Source organism: Varroa jacobsoni, unplaced genomic scaffold, assembly GCF_002532875.2.
Source record: "Varroa jacobsoni isolate VJ856 unplaced genomic scaffold, vjacob_1.0 scaffold_412, whole genome shotgun sequence".
Lineage (NCBI taxonomy): Eukaryota > Metazoa > Arthropoda > Arachnida > Mesostigmata > Varroidae > Varroa > Varroa jacobsoni.
This window is the reverse complement of record NW_019213314.1, coordinates 62,825-80,024: the sequence shown is the minus strand read 5'-3', so window position 1 is coordinate 80,024 and position 17,200 is coordinate 62,825. Positions and strand designations below refer to the sequence as shown.

Below are 17,200 nucleotides of genomic sequence, written 5' to 3'. Positions count from 1 at the left end.
TGTACGATCGATACTAGGTTATGGCAAGCAAAGAGGACCGCTAGTAAAACTAAAGTACTATTTAAAGAAAGTCCAGGCTGGTTCGGAATGAGGTGAGGAATCAAGAATTAGTAGGAGGTGTTTTCGGCGGACCTAAATCTAACAGTCGGGGCTGAGCTCCACATACGGTCCACATAAAATAGGATTTTCCACATAAAACAGAAAAAAATGGTATTCAGTCGTATGTGAACTATATTACTAAAAGCCTATAAAAATTTAAAAAAACACACGCTTGTCTTATGGACTGTTATGTTCAAGGGATTATTTCGGCTTTCGAGGAAAGAATAACGTGTGAACCTAAAACCTAGGTTAAATAAATATTCAAAAATTAAGGAAAAGCACAGACCGCTACGGTTATTTTGATTTTATCGTCATTCGATTGTTACCACGCAGCAAGACCCACCATTTTTTTGTTGTTGCTGTTATTACATATAAATTTCATTTATCAAAAATTAGTTATTTACATTACTTTTGAAATTAAGTGTAAAGGATATAAGTATCGACTTGTTCGATATTTATATCCTTTACACTTATTTCAAATATGGAAAAAAAAAGAAAATATATTAAAGTTTTGAAAATATTGTCTTGCCGAGTATTATATATTATAGAAAGCCAATATTATTTTCGTTTACGCCTGAACCATTTGTAAAGGACGAGATTAGCTGGAGTATTGGTAACGGAAAGAGACAAGAGAGAGAGAGAGAACGAGAGAGAGAGAGAGAGAGCGAGAGAGAGAGAGAGGTAACTGAAACGCTTTGACGGTTCAGCCTAATAATGGCAGGAAGAGGAAACTTAGTCGATTTTATAGATAAAAGCTTGGCCGTGGCCGACCAAGAATATCCGCTTATAGAGTATATAATCTTCTATAAATATGTACAGAAACTAACGGCCAGCCGCGCACGTAAGATTACCTAGCTCTACAATCCGTTTTCAAACTCTTATAAGCTAACTAGATTGGCCACTGTCTTAACGTCGCAAGGACGACCGGGGAACCAGTTCAATGCATCCTTGCCGGGCGCGTCTTAATGAAATTGCAGCGTGCTTCTATACACCGCCTTTTGGAGTGCACTGCACTGTCTATAGAGCTTTCCTACCGAACTCGCAGTGTCAACACCGGTTATAACTGCATTCCTTTTATACCCGTACTGCTTGCTATATATATATATATATATATATATATATATATATATATATATAGCGTAACTTGTTAACGTTACGCAGTCAGAGTATAAGGTAGGAAGGTAAGAATCACAGACAGGTCATCATTCGATCAGATAGTTTGCAGTCCACCAATACAGTTTTTCACCACTTTATAACACTTTCTTGATGATTATCATCTAGAATCGACTAGACGTGTCAGATAAAAAAAAAAAACCATGTGTATGGTAGAAGAACGGAGTCTATCAGCGGCTGGGGGCAAGGCTGTTTCATTTTCGTGATTTTATTGGCTTTGTAGTTGAGTGGATGCATGGTTAACTAATGCGAAGTCGCTATTAGAAAATAAGTGGCCTCCAAGGGCTCGATAATGGATTCGGAGTTGCTTCTGCTGAAGCTGCCGACAGATTGATGTTTTCAAAGTGTTACAGGGACATGGGTATGTCTAACAGAAACTACCCGGTCCTTTTTGGGGGGACGCTAGGTCCAATAGGTACAATAGATATACATGAGGTCTATAAACAGGTTCAGGAGAGCAAGATGCTGGAACACGGCCATCTCGTCCTGCACTATACTTTCTAGGAATGTGTTCCTATTCTCCTTAGATGAAATCTTATGCTTTGTACAGAAAAAGGAAAAACTAAACACTGAAACCATTTATTTGAGATAAAAACATTAGGCATTAAATACGGATTTGGATATGTCTCAAAAAATAAATGATCATACCTGAAATGCCCCTACATCAGGGTTGATACGGTTCGGGTCCGAGCTTTCCACCACAAGAGTAAATGCGACAAATTTTGGTGACGACGAATCGAGCACGTCCTGTGGGGCCTGAATTGACACTGCAACAATGAAAATATACCCTGTGTAAATTGTAGTACTAAACTGAATCTATACTCATATTTATACACGTATACATATATAATCTTGCAGTTTAATTATTCGTTGTTACATTTGTATTCCTTTACCGTATACGTTAATACATGATATCCAGAATAATGAAAATCCACTAGCATAATTTCACGAGATGCGTGCAGAAAGAGACAAATGGACTTGTCATGTAGGACCGACCCTTTGAGATTTGAGGCCCGTTTACGACTGACTTTTCAGTTAGAAAATTGTATTCTTTATTTCTTGCTTACTAAACTATGTTCTTAGGAGTGTTTCCCTGCAGCAAAACGTAGCTGGATAAGGGCCACCGCAGCGACTGTCTGCAGTTAGGTTCAAGTGTCAGCTGTATTGTACCATTCATGAAATTAAGCAAAAACGAGCTCCCCAGGAAAATCTCAGACGACTTGCTTTTCTTAATCTCAACATAAGCCTTTATGCCCAAGATTGATTTTGACTACTAATAACAAATGTGAGACAATTCCATTGATCTGATCAGAAGACACATCATCGTGAAAGTCCAATACTTAACCCGCTCCGAAGTTTCCTACGTTCCGTGACAACCCTACGTTCTTATCAAACTTTGGCCGTGAAATCCAAAAGTACATACTAGAAAATCTGTCCTAATTACTCTAACAATGGAACAACAATAGTAATGACTCCGATTGTATACAGAGAACCTCAGTAGCACAATAATATGTTATATACGCACATAGATACTCGATGGTCTGAGCAGGAATGCATTAACCACAGGCATGAGTCTCCTCACCGTCGTCGTACACCGTAATATTTTTAAATCAACATAATACCCAATACAATTAGCCTATCGAACAAGGTACGTTTTTTCTGATCTTCTAATCTAAGTGAGATCTCCATACAATTATAAGGAACGGGTAACACATACATAAATACAAGCTACGTGGGACCAACATAATATTCATTCACCTGCTCGCTGCTCCACGATGATGATGGCCTAACCGATTCCTACCGTATAGGTTGCTTTCTAGTTGAAGGACACTTTAGAACCCAAAAAAGGAGGGAACTGGAAAGATAGAAGACTCCTCGTTTCGAGATATTCTTTCTGCCTCTTCGTATCTGTCAACCAGAACCTCCGAACTCTTTCGCATTATGCGTAAGACTTCCATAGCAGATGCGGCATGGACTGAGGACGCGAAGAATACCAGAAAGCAGAACACGGTTGGGGGTAATGTCTGCAAGCCGGCTAGAGTTGAGTGGGGGCAACGTGGGTCACGGTGGACTAGGACAGGATGACGACGGAAGCTGGCCAAGAACAGAAGCATATCAGTCAGACGAGCCGGGCTTTCCATATACGGAAGAATTTCCGCGGCTCTTCATGGCCCGATCCTTCGCTCCTTGCTCCTGCTCAAGAGGTTCTTTTTCTTCCATGAGCCTTACTTCTAAGAAATGGGAAAGGACTGGACCCAGCCAGCTGTTAATATGAGGTGGCCGTGTGCCGTCGAGGCCACGAAAAGCTGCCGCAGTCCCTCATATCTGCCTAGCGAACTCAAAGAAAAACTCTCGAGATAGGCACATGGGTATCACGGTGCTGCTTCTGCCGCTGCCAGTCTCGACAACTAACGAGACGGTGGCGTGGGCGTTGATGGGAGTCTTCCTCAAGCGACAAACGAAGGAGAAAACAGAAAGCTTTAGGAAGATCGAGAAAAGTGGCAACTGCTAATGATGCCGTAGCTTTCGCAGTTTTTTCTTCTGTTCACCTTTTTCTTCCTAAGCCTAGTATCCTCAGCCCGAAAAAAGACAAGTCGCGCTGGGTGAGACGATGAATCCAAGCCGATTTCTATACTCTGACGTTTTGTCTTCGTCAACAATGATCTATCGGATAGAGCGGATACAGACTTAGCAGTGCGATAAATCGTCGCTATTTCTAATAGCAACGATTACAAAAGTGGTTTAGGACATCTAATGATTTCGCTTGTTTCAATCTGTACTGAAGCAACCATATTGAGTGCTTTCAGACAGATGAAAACACTCTCTGCGGTTTTCTATCAACCCTAACGGCATGTTGATACAGAATTGTGTTGTTATTGAAGCAGATATGCGGACAACGTGTATCGGACCTGTTTATTGATTGTTTAAGTTTCTACATTTTACGCCAAAGGAAAATAGTAATCCGAGGCTTGAAATCGACAGTCAACGGTACGCTACAAGCGAACGAGATTTGAGATTGCGCGTGCGTACGTAATGGAATCTAACCTCGTCAACGGCGTAGCGTAGACAGAGCCAATCGTCTCGACTTTACTGCTATAATAGCGTAATACTATATATAGCATTACTGAAATATATAACGTATTGGGGAAGACGATTCATTATTCACAAAATTCAAATTTAAGCCTTACGGAATAATTAAAAAATGTTCTTAAAATGGACTGAGGGTTCTTGCAGCAGTAGCAATCTATATACGCTATAGGAAAAGAAGAGCTTCAGAGCTTCGTCGTTTTTATGTCCTTACTTGGACAACGTTTCAGCCGCAAATCGAACATAACAATCAAGTCTACGTAAGCCCCAACGAAATGGGAGCCCTGTCCACGTATGAGGCGATTTTATCAACTCGCCAATTTTTGGTTAGCCTACTATGGAAGCCTTCGTAAGCATAAGTAGCAAACCTAGTGACAAGCAATAGCGTAAACTCGATCAGGCAGCGCTTCTTGAAAGGTTCGAACGCTCGAAGCTCTATGTACAAATACTCTATTCATGTCACCATTAATGATAATCTAACTGTAAAGCTAATACCTATTATATTTCGTAATTATTTTATTCAGCTCAAATCTAACTATATCAACTAAGGATGAGCAAGCACTTTACAGTAGAGCGAGACTCGTAAAGTTGATCATCGATAGGAAGGTTCGAATGAAAAAGTCAAACTCGCCGTCTTTTTACATAAAGACAGTCGATCTGTAACTAAATAAAGTTCAGCTCTTCACGCGGAAGATGGATAGGGCGCAAGCGAATTGCTCTCAGGCATTTTGCAGCCCTGAGCTATTTGCTCGCATAAAGGCGTTTGTTGAAGAACTCTAGAAGCGTTCAACCGATCGAAAGAGCCTACAAGTTTACCTGTCATTTATAGACTAGTTCTAATGTACTGATGCTTGATTATCTTTTTCCAGAATCGCTTAGCTATGTTCAAGTGTATGAAATGTAGTTTGACATTGTACGTATACAAATGAAAGCACCGTAAAGGGCACGAAACTGTCACACTGTGCACGGGAGTGGTAGCACTTTATAAAATATACTATGTTTCAATAGACTGGAGTATCTGTTCCTTAAAATTCGTCCCTTGCATCATGACTTTCCAGTTTTATTCAGCAACTCTTTTTAGTTTCTGTCTTTTATCGCCTACACTAGGACCAAACTACAATAGGTCAAATTACGTTGAACCCTATCTAGGTACGTATTAGAGTGGCAACATATGTATTCACTGTTTGTAAGCGAAACACCATTATAAAATGCGTTAAATGAATACCATTTTAAGCATTTAAGCAGCTATTGAAGTACCGCCAGCCAACGTCGATCCTAAGGCTTTGCTTTGTTTTATATTGGAACAATACCATGATATTTGAAAATGGAAATGGGTGTATTTTGCTAAAATCAGTTACGGGATACCCGTATACAAATGAAAAGAATTATTGTAGACCCAGCGTTCAGATGTCTTTCAGGCTTCTGTACACGTGATGAGCTAAAGAAAATAGTTAGGGGGAATTATGTACATATTTCCGTGCATTTCAAAAGTATACTATTCCTCTTTATTATGTAGGATAAACGATATTTTGTAGAGATAATTATGCAGTTCATGTTTATTCAAGCAAGTAGGGTTCTAATAGCTTCCCGGGAGTTCCTGCCCGCCTGTATATCTGTTTGCGTTTTCCAAGTGAGTGTATTTGTACCACCATATATATTCTTTGTTGTAGTGCTCTGAACCCGATGAAACCTGTGGCGTGAGCGAGTGTTTAGGTGGTAAAATGATTTGGATCGGAACTTCTCGGACATAGAGTTGAAGACCAGCTCATCATTCGGTAGTGCGGGCTTTAGCGCACTCCAAGACCCCCGGTGAGCACTAGCTCGACTTGTTTCTGCGGGACTGACATACAAGTAGGGAAAGGCAACGGCCCTCGCATAGAATCGCGACTCCACATCTCACCTCAGCCACCAACGAGCTTTCTGTTAGCTGTGTTTCGTTAGGGGCTCTACGCTAATTTGATGGCAGGGTGGCTGCAGCAAAGCTCATCTAGATGGCGAAACCCTTTTCCCGCTCTGTACTACTATAACTTCGTTCTTTTGTGCGCAGCTATGGTTGCTTGCCACTCATCTACGAGCCTTCGTTTAACTGGTAGCCTTTTTCCCCGAGCTCCTTTTGACAAATGGTCGAACATTCAAGAGCATGTCCCTGCTGTTGATCCACGTAACTCTTCAAATCGCCGTTTTCTAAAAGGGAACCGACTGCTGTATAGAGTTTATTCGTTCCAACATTGCAGTAAATACATAAAGGCACACTAACTCACTGTATCGTAGTGTAATACTCGAATGTTTTGGAGAAACAATATGAGAAGTGCCACGTTGTCGTGTCAGGCTTTTGGGGATTAATTCACTTATGACTGAGATCAGAGAAATTACATTTAATGATAAGTGGCTTGTGAGTGAGCAATCGTAACGTTTGCCTTTGAGTCGTAAAGGAACGAATGGAGGGGGCCACAATTTAAAGGCGCATAGAATCAACGTCGGGCATTGGCACGTCTCGTATCGTATTGGGCGCTTACCGAATGAAGCAACGCGTCTAACGAAAGTAGAATTCGAAACGTTCACTTTCGGCTCTTACGTATTCAGGTGCGAAACGGCCGTGCGCACAAGCAAGTGCATTCGTCCTTAATGGAACCCTGCCACACCGTTCTGTGCAGTAACTTATGTTCTACAAGCTGGAATTTTCTGTAACGCCCGGCAGGACCAACCGTAAAGTAAGTTGCAACCCTGAATAGGCATAAGTGAATCTCTCGAAGACTTATACGCAAGCTACTAAACCTACTTACCCTACGAATATCGAAGGAAGAATCGATTATCAACAGATTCTAGTAGTTGTGAGCTTATGGTGAAAGGATCTTCCCTAAAAATTAACTCTGTCCAATGCTTTATCGTAGCATAGAGATAGTGTAGGTCAAGCTTTGTTCTTGCTTCTGTAAGTCCTGCAGAACTTCCACTACCTACAAGGAGCCGACTGCATTTATCGAGATAGAGCGACGAAGCGGACGCGGGACGCCTGTAGTCGCTATAAAGAGGAGAGAAATTGCGTCTTTTGTACCTACTGCAGGTTCCCCAAGCGCCTCAAGCAAGGATTGTCTGCCGGACTCCAATCAGCATATGGAGTAGCTGCTTTGCATTTGAACCTCTTGTCAGCCAGTCACCACATCTCTACTTCGCTATTGTCGCTCCTTACAGCACGAGCGGTCGCTTGACAATGCAAAGGATGTTCTAACACCGAACGACGTAAAGTGGGTGATCGCAACTAGGACAAAGTGGTGACAGAAAGCTCGTTGGGGGCAAAGCTGCATAGATACTTCACTTGACTTCTCCTGTCCATTACAGTGGTACCCGGGGTATGCGTGGAAAGCCGAAATTCATCTACTACGCTTGTCTATGTAATGTGAAGTGGATCCTAGACGATGGCAGCAACGGAATACAATGGAAGACCGCGAAATTTGAGTACAATAGTATCAATATAATGGAAGAGAAATGAATGAATTCACAACTTCGTGTACATGCTATACTGTCTCCTACCTAATCGTACCGAGCATAATACGGTAGAGGAGATATTTTTTGCTAAACCGTATTTACTAGATCAAGTTAACGCCGAATTGTGGTATTATATTAGATAACGAACTGGTTGCTACCAAAGCTAAATAACAATTATGTCACAAAGAGGCACATTTTTATTCATAGAAGCATCAACAATACATGCCACAGTGCATGTGTTCGGCCATTTGTGGTGAACACTTCGCCTAGTACCAGTATAGGTTGAAGTCTAAAATTGTGTTTAATGGGTATAGCTCCCCTTAGACTCATCAGTATAAATTACAAGTCACACTAGAAGGCCCTTGATAAGTTTTAACTAGGCTCAATACAAGTGACCATTATGGCTCTACCTATGAGTTATCTAGTTGGAGAATAGCTGCTTGACGAAGAGGGCAAATGTTAACTAATACCACAGATGCTTGTTTAGGGTGTATGTGGTGTACAGGTTTTCATTTGGCAGGACGCCCTATAGGACGAAACAAAACCGAAACCGTTTCTGATCTTCAAGGCGAAAGCCTTTCCTCTGTTATTTTAGATGCGACATACGGATCTAATGAACTAGGCTTCGGGTTTTAGGAACTGGGAATTTTCCTGCAGCCAAAATGATTCTCACCCCTATGGGACGCAAACAGAAACTAAGTCTTCTAGCGCCCAGACTTTCAGTTGGGCATGTTGGGGTCTCACACCTTGTAACATGTTCCTATAAGGCGTAGCTTAGTATTCACGTGCTTCATATGTAGCGTAAATTTCGTTAGACGGTGTTGGTGTGGAATTGTCCCTTTGAGGAATGACGGAAAGTTTTCTCCATTTTACGCTAATCCTACACATTAGTCAAAACAATTATGCATATAGAGCATTACGGAACGAGTAGTTCACTACGAAAAACATTAAATAGCGTCGATGTGGAAAACTTTTAGCAGAGTTCGAATTATATGAGCTGTACCGTCGGGTTTTCATGAACATTTACAGCTCACGCTCAGTGTGGAATAACGCTCATACTGCCGTCAATAACGATATAACAATTTACACAGGAGTGCATCGCGGGCTAGAAAATATTTCTCAATAGCAAAACTCGATCTTTGTGGACCGTGTGTAAAAATTAGAAAATATACCTCGCGCTCTTTGCGCCATCTGTAGCACTTGTATAACAAATTATTAGACGGGAACCACAGGGCCTAGTTCGGACCGTACACTTTCTATCACACACGTCGAAGAATTGGGATGGCTGGGTTTCTCAAGTTCCACAAAGTTAAATCGTGCCTTTCGCAAAAAGGTCAGACAGCTTGTCACCCTTCGGGGCACCGACCCATGTAAACTATAAACAGACAACTTGCTCTTTAGACAGAAAGCTATAATATAACGTATGCTTGTATTTTTTTGGAAATTTTTTTAAACGAGTTCATGCAGCATACTTCGTTGATTTAACTGACAGACCATATTGGAAATCAAACGATTAGAATTGAAGAAAGCAGACCAAACGTGTAGATGTCTTCTGATACGTTTTTCACTATAGGATATATTTTCAGAGAACAGCATGGTAAAAAACACTGAGCTTCTTCAAACGATCAGAGATCAGCTAAAAACATTATTATAGATAAAATGGAATTCCGCAATGGGTTGGTATTAAGAGCGATGTTCGAACAATGAAGCAATTTAAAAAAATTCTACCATTTTGTTTAGTTTACCGTTTATTACAATAAATTTAGGGGTACACGTCCAGAATAAGTAAAATATCAGTTAGACAGAGAAAGTAGTTGCAAATCTTATTTTAAGCGAACGAAAGGACGCAACAGGTTTCAACTCGTGAAAACGAGACGCATCTAAAAGACAGCTATAATATCACCATAGTAAAAAAAAACAGACGTGAATGGTTTTCATCATAAGGAAAATGTTTTTGCCACCTTTTAATTTGTATTAGTTGTTCGAATTCGGCATTTTGCTATGCAAACGGAAGGGAGACGGCTCCGATGATAACCGCGGCTACGAAAGCGCCGTGTCTGTTTCTACATATTACAAAATTGCGTGTTAGATGGAAATAGACCGGCACGTGCAACAAGCCATCTTTTTTGCGTTCCTCGTACCACTAAACGTACCATTGTTATAGTTGCTACTGCTGGCAACTAATTAGCAAATCAACTTTGGAAAATAAGGAAACTCGCACGCTTGTTTTCACCACAGCGACTGCAGGCGGCGAAATCCAGTTCCGCTGTGTGTAGAAGTAGCCCTTCGAGTTGCGGGGGCGACCAAGGTTGCTAACGGCGACCGAGACTTGCAAAGGTGACGTAGGCGCCGATGACGGATGTGATCCTATGCCGGCGATGGCCGAGATGGTTGATTTGTGGGGCGGAAGCTACGGCATACCGAGCATCGCTGTCGGAGCAGCCCCTAGAAGGGTAGATGGCCTTTTTAGGCCAAACGAGACGTGTACGCAGGCGTGTAGTAACCAGCCTAGAGGGTGCAAGACCCTTGTTACGACGACATATGCTGTAATCGTTGTCTGATAGCGAGACTGGCCGGCGCGGGCAGGCAAATGTCCGACCGATCGGCCACCCAACTAAACGATGGAGTCGCTTCGAGAGGACAGCTTTGAATCTCCTTTGGGGACAGCGACCACAAAGCCCAATATTCAACTCCTAACGACTACCAATACCATATCCAGCAACCAGCTGATGTCGTCGGTTGTCTTCGAGCGCATACTGCATTTCGTCGCGTCCTCTTCATCTCAGATACGTAAAGAAAGGAGCGGGAGCCGAGGAAATAGATCTTGTTGGAAAAAGGTGTAATGACGGTTGTCACTATGACTAAAATAGCCAGCAAAAGCCATGGGAAAAAATTCGTCGCCGAAGAATGTCACGCTGTGACTCATTGCCGTGCGAACAGGATAAAAAGGGCATAGTCAGCCGTATCAAGAATGATGCTGCGTCCGAAAATCGTTGATGGTTTCCTTCGCCACGGTAAGTCAGAGGAGTCCGACGATGTGCCTCTAAGCGTGACCCTTTAGGCCTTACAAAAAAAAATATTTACTACATGCTCTACGCTCATATTGGCACTGCCTAATGACAACTGGTCCACAAACACGTTGTCAAGCACATATATGTATGTACATTACATAGATATAGATTTACAAATATACGTAAGTACTCATACATGGATTCCAAGAACATGCGAAATTTGTACGTGAGCTACATGGTGATATGTAAGCGGTTGGAGAAGCCTGGGCCATAAATACATGCAGATGCCTTCTCTTCCATATTCTCAGTCGTCATATCCAATTGAGATTCGTAACTCTGCACGCCATCACAGACATTTTGTATGGCACTTACCCATCTACTACATACATACACATAAAGATACACAAAATAGTGGCTACCTCACCCGAACTAGCTAAGTGAACTTAGGTGGATAAAATGTCGTTGGAATTGCCTATATACACGCACTTACTCGTAACGGAAATTTTCCAATAAGGGAGAGTGTCTACAAAACAAGCATGTACGTGTACTATCTATTGAGATGCAGTATTCTGCCGGTCAGAAAGGTAGCTCACCATACTATCTTACATATACCGTACGGCGGTGTAGAACCTGCTTCAATATTATGCTTCTATAGTGTTTATATTTGGCTCAAGAATGAATTATTAAACCAAAATATTCAAAACAAAACTATATAAATTTGCCCATAGCATTAAATATTGCCTGTCACTGATTTGTATTGGTTGTCAGTGCTATGGAGTCCGCAAATTAAATAGCGACTTCAGGAAATTTAGTGGATAAAGTTATCTTTCAAAGCGAACTCAATGCAAGTTACTGCGTTTGGGCTTATGGCGTGAAAAGCAAGGAATAAAAGCTTTAGTAACATATTTAGCATCAAATTGATCAGGTTTCATAGAAGTATGAAGTCCATGTTCAGTCTTAGCATGAACTCGTAAAAGGACTTCTTTACTTTTGCGTGAAGCATCAACGTAAATGACGATCATTGCTTGGGTACGAATGCACCGAATTTTGACCGTCCCCGTGATTGCACAGTGGTAACAAGTTTGCCCGCTAAACTTAGCGAAGCGTGAGGTAGTCCAGCTTCGAAGTCAAGCATAGGTGTACGTTATTTCGTATGACTGTTAGCGGTCTAAAATAACGCTTAATCATGGCACCAAATATGAAACCCAAAAAATGTACAATAAGGTTTTTCTCATTGATATTTGTGTATTTTAAACGTTTGTTTAATAATTCCAGTTTCGATGAATAAATTACACAACCCCTTGTCAAAATCAAATCAGATATGGACATATTAAAAAAAATGTACAGAGAAAAGTATCGTAGACTAAATATTTCTGACGATCATCATGTCAAAACTCGCGTTTAATGTTATAATACCCTTTAGGGTGTCGAACATTTTGGTGCCGAATTCTCCTCTAAGAGCTGTGCCTTCCAAAGGATCAGTCCAGGACTATGTTAGAAATTACAAGATCACCTTTTTGTCATGCACCCGGAAGAGTGAGATGCACACGTAAGTCGCGCACGCCGGTGTTCATTGTGGAACATAAAGTCTGAACGCTGGCACGCACGCCCCGACGTTTCTATTCTCGGAATAGCCGGCTTGTTGCTATGTGCCTTAGCCATTGAGCTCATTTCGATCGGCCTCTCTTTCTCTCTATATATATGGGCTTCGTCTTATCGAGTTACGAGTACAATAACACGCAACTTGGCCTGGTAGCAATCAGTAGCATCCACGCAAAAGGACACTGCTCCATCATCGGCGACAACGACAGTCAGAGCGACTGTTTCTATCCAGGACAACTTTCAGACCTGCTGGTCTGCTGATCCCCCCACCCACCGCAACAATTGCCATTACCCTCAAAACTATTGCCCGTGTGCACTGCTCTTGTGATCATCTTGTTTTTAATACGAACGAAAGCGCGTTTGCGCCAACGGCAGCAGCATCAGCAGCAACAGGAACATATAGAGACATTATGTATAAAGATGGTTTAGGTCATAACGGTTGTCGCTAACTTGCAACGATGACAGGCCAAAGGGGCGGAACGTCAACGTTGCGTGTGCCCGCATCTGGTACACTCATATCGAAAAAACGAACGCGTACCGACGCGCATGGAACGTTCGTGGCTCGCAATTGTTCTTGCTGTTGTCCGCATCAATATACTTTTGTACGATTGAAGATTCCCCCTACTGTACCTTTCCTGTGTATACTTCCCTCTTGTCCGTTTCCACTTTCTACAAACTACGACCGAGTGACTCTGATTCCGCCAGCGTACGTCTGAAACTCTGTCTGATAGAGGGTCACAAATTGAGTCAGTCGTGACGGATGCTGGTGTAAGCATGAGTGTGCGATATCCGCCCCGCGATGAACGATGTACCATACCTATTCCACGACAGAGAGTATGGAGTGGCTCAAACAAAAAAAAATGCTATAAAAAAATTATGCACAAGCTTCGACCTGTCTCTATCTTTTCTTTGGAAAGCATCGTAGAGCTGACCTACGAAGGCTGTTTCTCCTCCCTGCCAAACAGTAACCATTAACTCACTTCGCCCTTATCGTTCATTTTCCTCGAACATGTAACCCCCGAACTTTTACCCCATAACCCTTGATCACTGGTACGTTACCGACGCTGGTAAGTCAGATCGGATTCCTGACAAAGGTGTCAAGTAATTCAGTCCGCTGCGTTCTACGAGTCTGCGGCTAGCGCAGGCCGTCGGCAATCATTCTACTGGTCTATGAAGGTGGTCAAGCGAGAGAATATCGCTTGCTTTCCTGGTTCGGTCAGTAAAACTCAAATGTCTCTCAGTTTTCCCGTTACGCCGCTGTAATGCCAGTGGTTAGTGTGCAGTGTGCTCTCCTTAGGTTGGCCAATGTTCGAACCTTAAAACGCTGAGGATACGCTCCTGGAGCGAGCGGCAACCCACTACTAAGAACACCTACAGCGGGGACCCGTTACGCATCGAGCAAAAAGACTGTTGAATAGTATACTAGATGACGGCGATGCCATTGTACTGGCGGCGGGGAGACGGCAGGGTCAGGGTTTTACAGAGAAAAAGCGAGTGAGTGTGTTATCGGCCAACGTGTTTTCGGGTGTGGCCATGGCGAAGGTTTAAGCCCGATAGCAGCTAACGACCAGGAACTCCAGCAAAACCGGGACTTTACAAACCTGTAAACTCCCATTTGTTAACATCCGTAGGAGGACAACCCGCCCCAAATGATCCCGCTTGAGATGTTGTTGGCCGCGCCAACCACGGTGGCGTAGACAGACACGGGACTACATCGAGAACGAGAGTGGTTATTAACTTCTATTAACGTGACCAACACAACTATGACAACGTTTTCTTCAAATAATGTAGAGAAACGTGTTTAAAAAATCCTTTCGTTTAAATAGTTGCCGAACTGATGCAATGAGTGCGCTTCGCCATTTGTTATTCTCAGACGCACACAGATAAACGCACACAGATAAACGCACACATCCACGCTCTATGTCGAACACAGAAGCAGACGATTTAGAAGATAGAACCCAGGTTAGTCCTACGCTTGGACACGCGCCAGCATCGCTACATTTTTTCCGCTTTCGATATCAAAATTTGTTCACTTTAGTTGGTAATTTGTATCGTACTCATAGACAAACCACTTTTCGGTTCGTGGCACATTATCTAAGCTAAAAGGCTCTAACCTGACTATGGAAGAAAACGAAAAATTTTCGAATTTGGGTTGTTAGTGATTAGGATTGACCCAAGACACACCTAGGCACCCTTCAGTTTGCCTTGCAGCGCCTTTTCTCCCGATCGGCATCAGCGTGTCGCACGTGCTTCTTACTCATGCACGATGAACGCTGCATATGCCAGAGCTACTCTAAATACGAGAGGTCTTGATTGTGGTCGTTAGGGTTCGTTGATCAACTGTTTATGAACCATATCTCCGAAACTGACGATAGGATAACAATCTACTAGCATTCTGTTACAGTGACGTTGCATGACGGCAGAGTTGGACAGCGTGTTAAGATTGTTTCATTGCAGTTAATGATGGCTGTGCCAGACGTATGATGTGATTTGGCGCGGGGATAAAAAGGGTCACAGGAGCGCCTACGAATATAACCGAAAATTTGGCCTAAGGGAATCACAGTTGGAATTGATAAGTGGCCTAGCGTTTGCGGTGAGCTTCATGCTCGGTGACGTAAAGCGGCGGTTGCAGAAGATTATTGTCAATTAGATATAGAAACAGAAGAGATCCCTAGTTCCGGAAAAGGGTGCCACTTACACGGATTACGTGGTCTGAGACTAAATCGATTATCCGATAAAATTATGGATAGTCAGATAGGTCTGGCAGCAAGACGGGTTATGGTTAAGGTGAAAAGAAAAAAATTCAAAACTCACTAGGGATCTCGCCAGGATAGTGGCACGTAATGATCGGTACGCATTTGGGTAAGTATTATATTGAGCAGATTTTAAGAAAGAAAGTGGTTACCGGTATTGATGACCTAGAGCGGGGAAAAAAGTATTGTACATTTCTGCTGACATAGACGTGCATACGTAAACGAATTCGAAAACTGCTCAGGATATATCGGCCTGAATGAAGTCAACTGACGCATAATACTACTCTATGCGATGATTATTCATCCACCCACATTAAGTAGCCCCCTTCATACTCGACATACGCGCATGTGTCACCGTACAGTAACGGATCATGTTTTGAATGATCGCGATATATATATATATATATATATATATATATATATATATATATATATAGAGAGAGAGAGAGAGAGAGAGAGAGAGTCAGTGTTGCTTCGGAAGACAACGTGAGGATTAATTACGACTAATATACTGATCATAAGCAGTGCATATAGCCACAGGACGAAGGCCTTATTAGCGCGTATTATTATTATTATTATTATGACTTGTTGACAGCGGACTGTCAAGGACGGCAAGCTGTGCTTCATGAAAATCTGTCATTACGTGAAACTGATGGCTACAAAGGCAAACTAATCAAACTTAAACAGAACAGATATCAGAGCGCGCGCAAGGCGACAACGAAAACAAAACTGGAAACATATATGTACACGATGGCAGCATAAAGGGGCGAAATTGTGTGGGGCGAAAGCGAGTCAATTGCGTGTTTAATTTACGCTTCTATACTCCGCCATTAAATCAACTGTTGATTCTAATAAGATTAAGCATTCGATCAAATCTTATTTCTAATTGGTAGATTTCACGGGTTTTTTGCTATATAGCACCGTGTTACAAGATCCTTGTAACGGAAGAAAGGTGTTCTTGACGAACAGACTGACTGAATCACATTATTGTCGCCGTTTGCACCGGCGTGAATCCGCTAGTCAATTCAACTTAAATACAACACAGTATTTTAAGATCACTATAATTTGCTGTTACTTAGATTATAGTGTAATTTCTGTTGCAAGGGTGCGGGATAGTGTTATGGTATACGTAGTACTAGGTAGTCTCTTTCTCAATGAATCTTCTATAAACTCTCTCCATTCGATTGGTGTTACTATACTACTACTACTGGTGCCTCACACGGTTTTAGGTTAAGAGAAGGACTGCTGATCTCCAGTGGCATTTTGGAGGCAAATAGACATTTTTGGAAACTTGTCATACTATCGTATAATAAGTTTCCGCGACGCAGCCTAAATGGCAAGACCTATGCGGGGATTCATGGACTCACAGCGTATATGTACATGGATGCTCTAAATGAAGGATTGTTTATTATCGTAATGGTAGGGCACGGGGTAACGGGGGTGAGCTTATTTTGGCAATCCACGGGAATTGTGTGTATCAGGGTCCGAACAGAATTGAGAGAAGCCGATAGAGAGTTGAAGGGTCATCCATTTGTATAGATAATAGCTCGTCGAGTATAACTCTGGTCTCCTTGGGAACGATGCAGGCCAAAAGAAAGGAGAAGGAGAAGATAGCGATCCACGGAATAACTCGAATGAAGCTGAGTAAGACCATTCATAGGGATTACGGTTGACTGAATACGGCGAAGTCGGTGGCGTGAGAGACATGAGGCGGCAGAGAACGGCCACAACGCTAAGGTCGTCGGAGGTCTACCCAGTTAAGCCTTTCTTCGGTTGCCGCAATACCTCGAGCAATAAGGGACTGCTTGAGGGATGTTCGGACAATAGCAAACACTGGGTTCCGGGGAATGAGGTATATGAGGTCAGAATATCACCTAACCAAACAAATACAGTCGACAAAGAAAATGACAAGACACAAAAGGGCTCCCCAATGGGTCCAAGGACACGATGATTAATTATACACGATCAGCCAACAAAAGGCAGTCGAACGAG

The 17,200-nt window shown here is 42.4% G+C and overlaps 1 protein-coding gene across 2 annotated transcripts in view; it reads right to left on the bottom strand.

Annotated features, from left to right (window-relative positions):
* Nucleotides 1-17,200, bottom strand: part of LOC111260216 (spondin-1) — an 80,567-nt gene that overhangs the window by 27,232 nt on the left and 36,135 nt on the right. For both annotated transcript variants that reach the window (XM_086968211.1, XM_022832803.2), the window contains exon 2: nucleotides 1,921-2,039. In XM_086968211.1, the coding sequence (XP_086824337.1) occupies nucleotides 1,921-2,039 (119 nt within the window). The remainder of the gene's footprint in view (nucleotides 1-1,920; nucleotides 2,040-17,200) is intronic.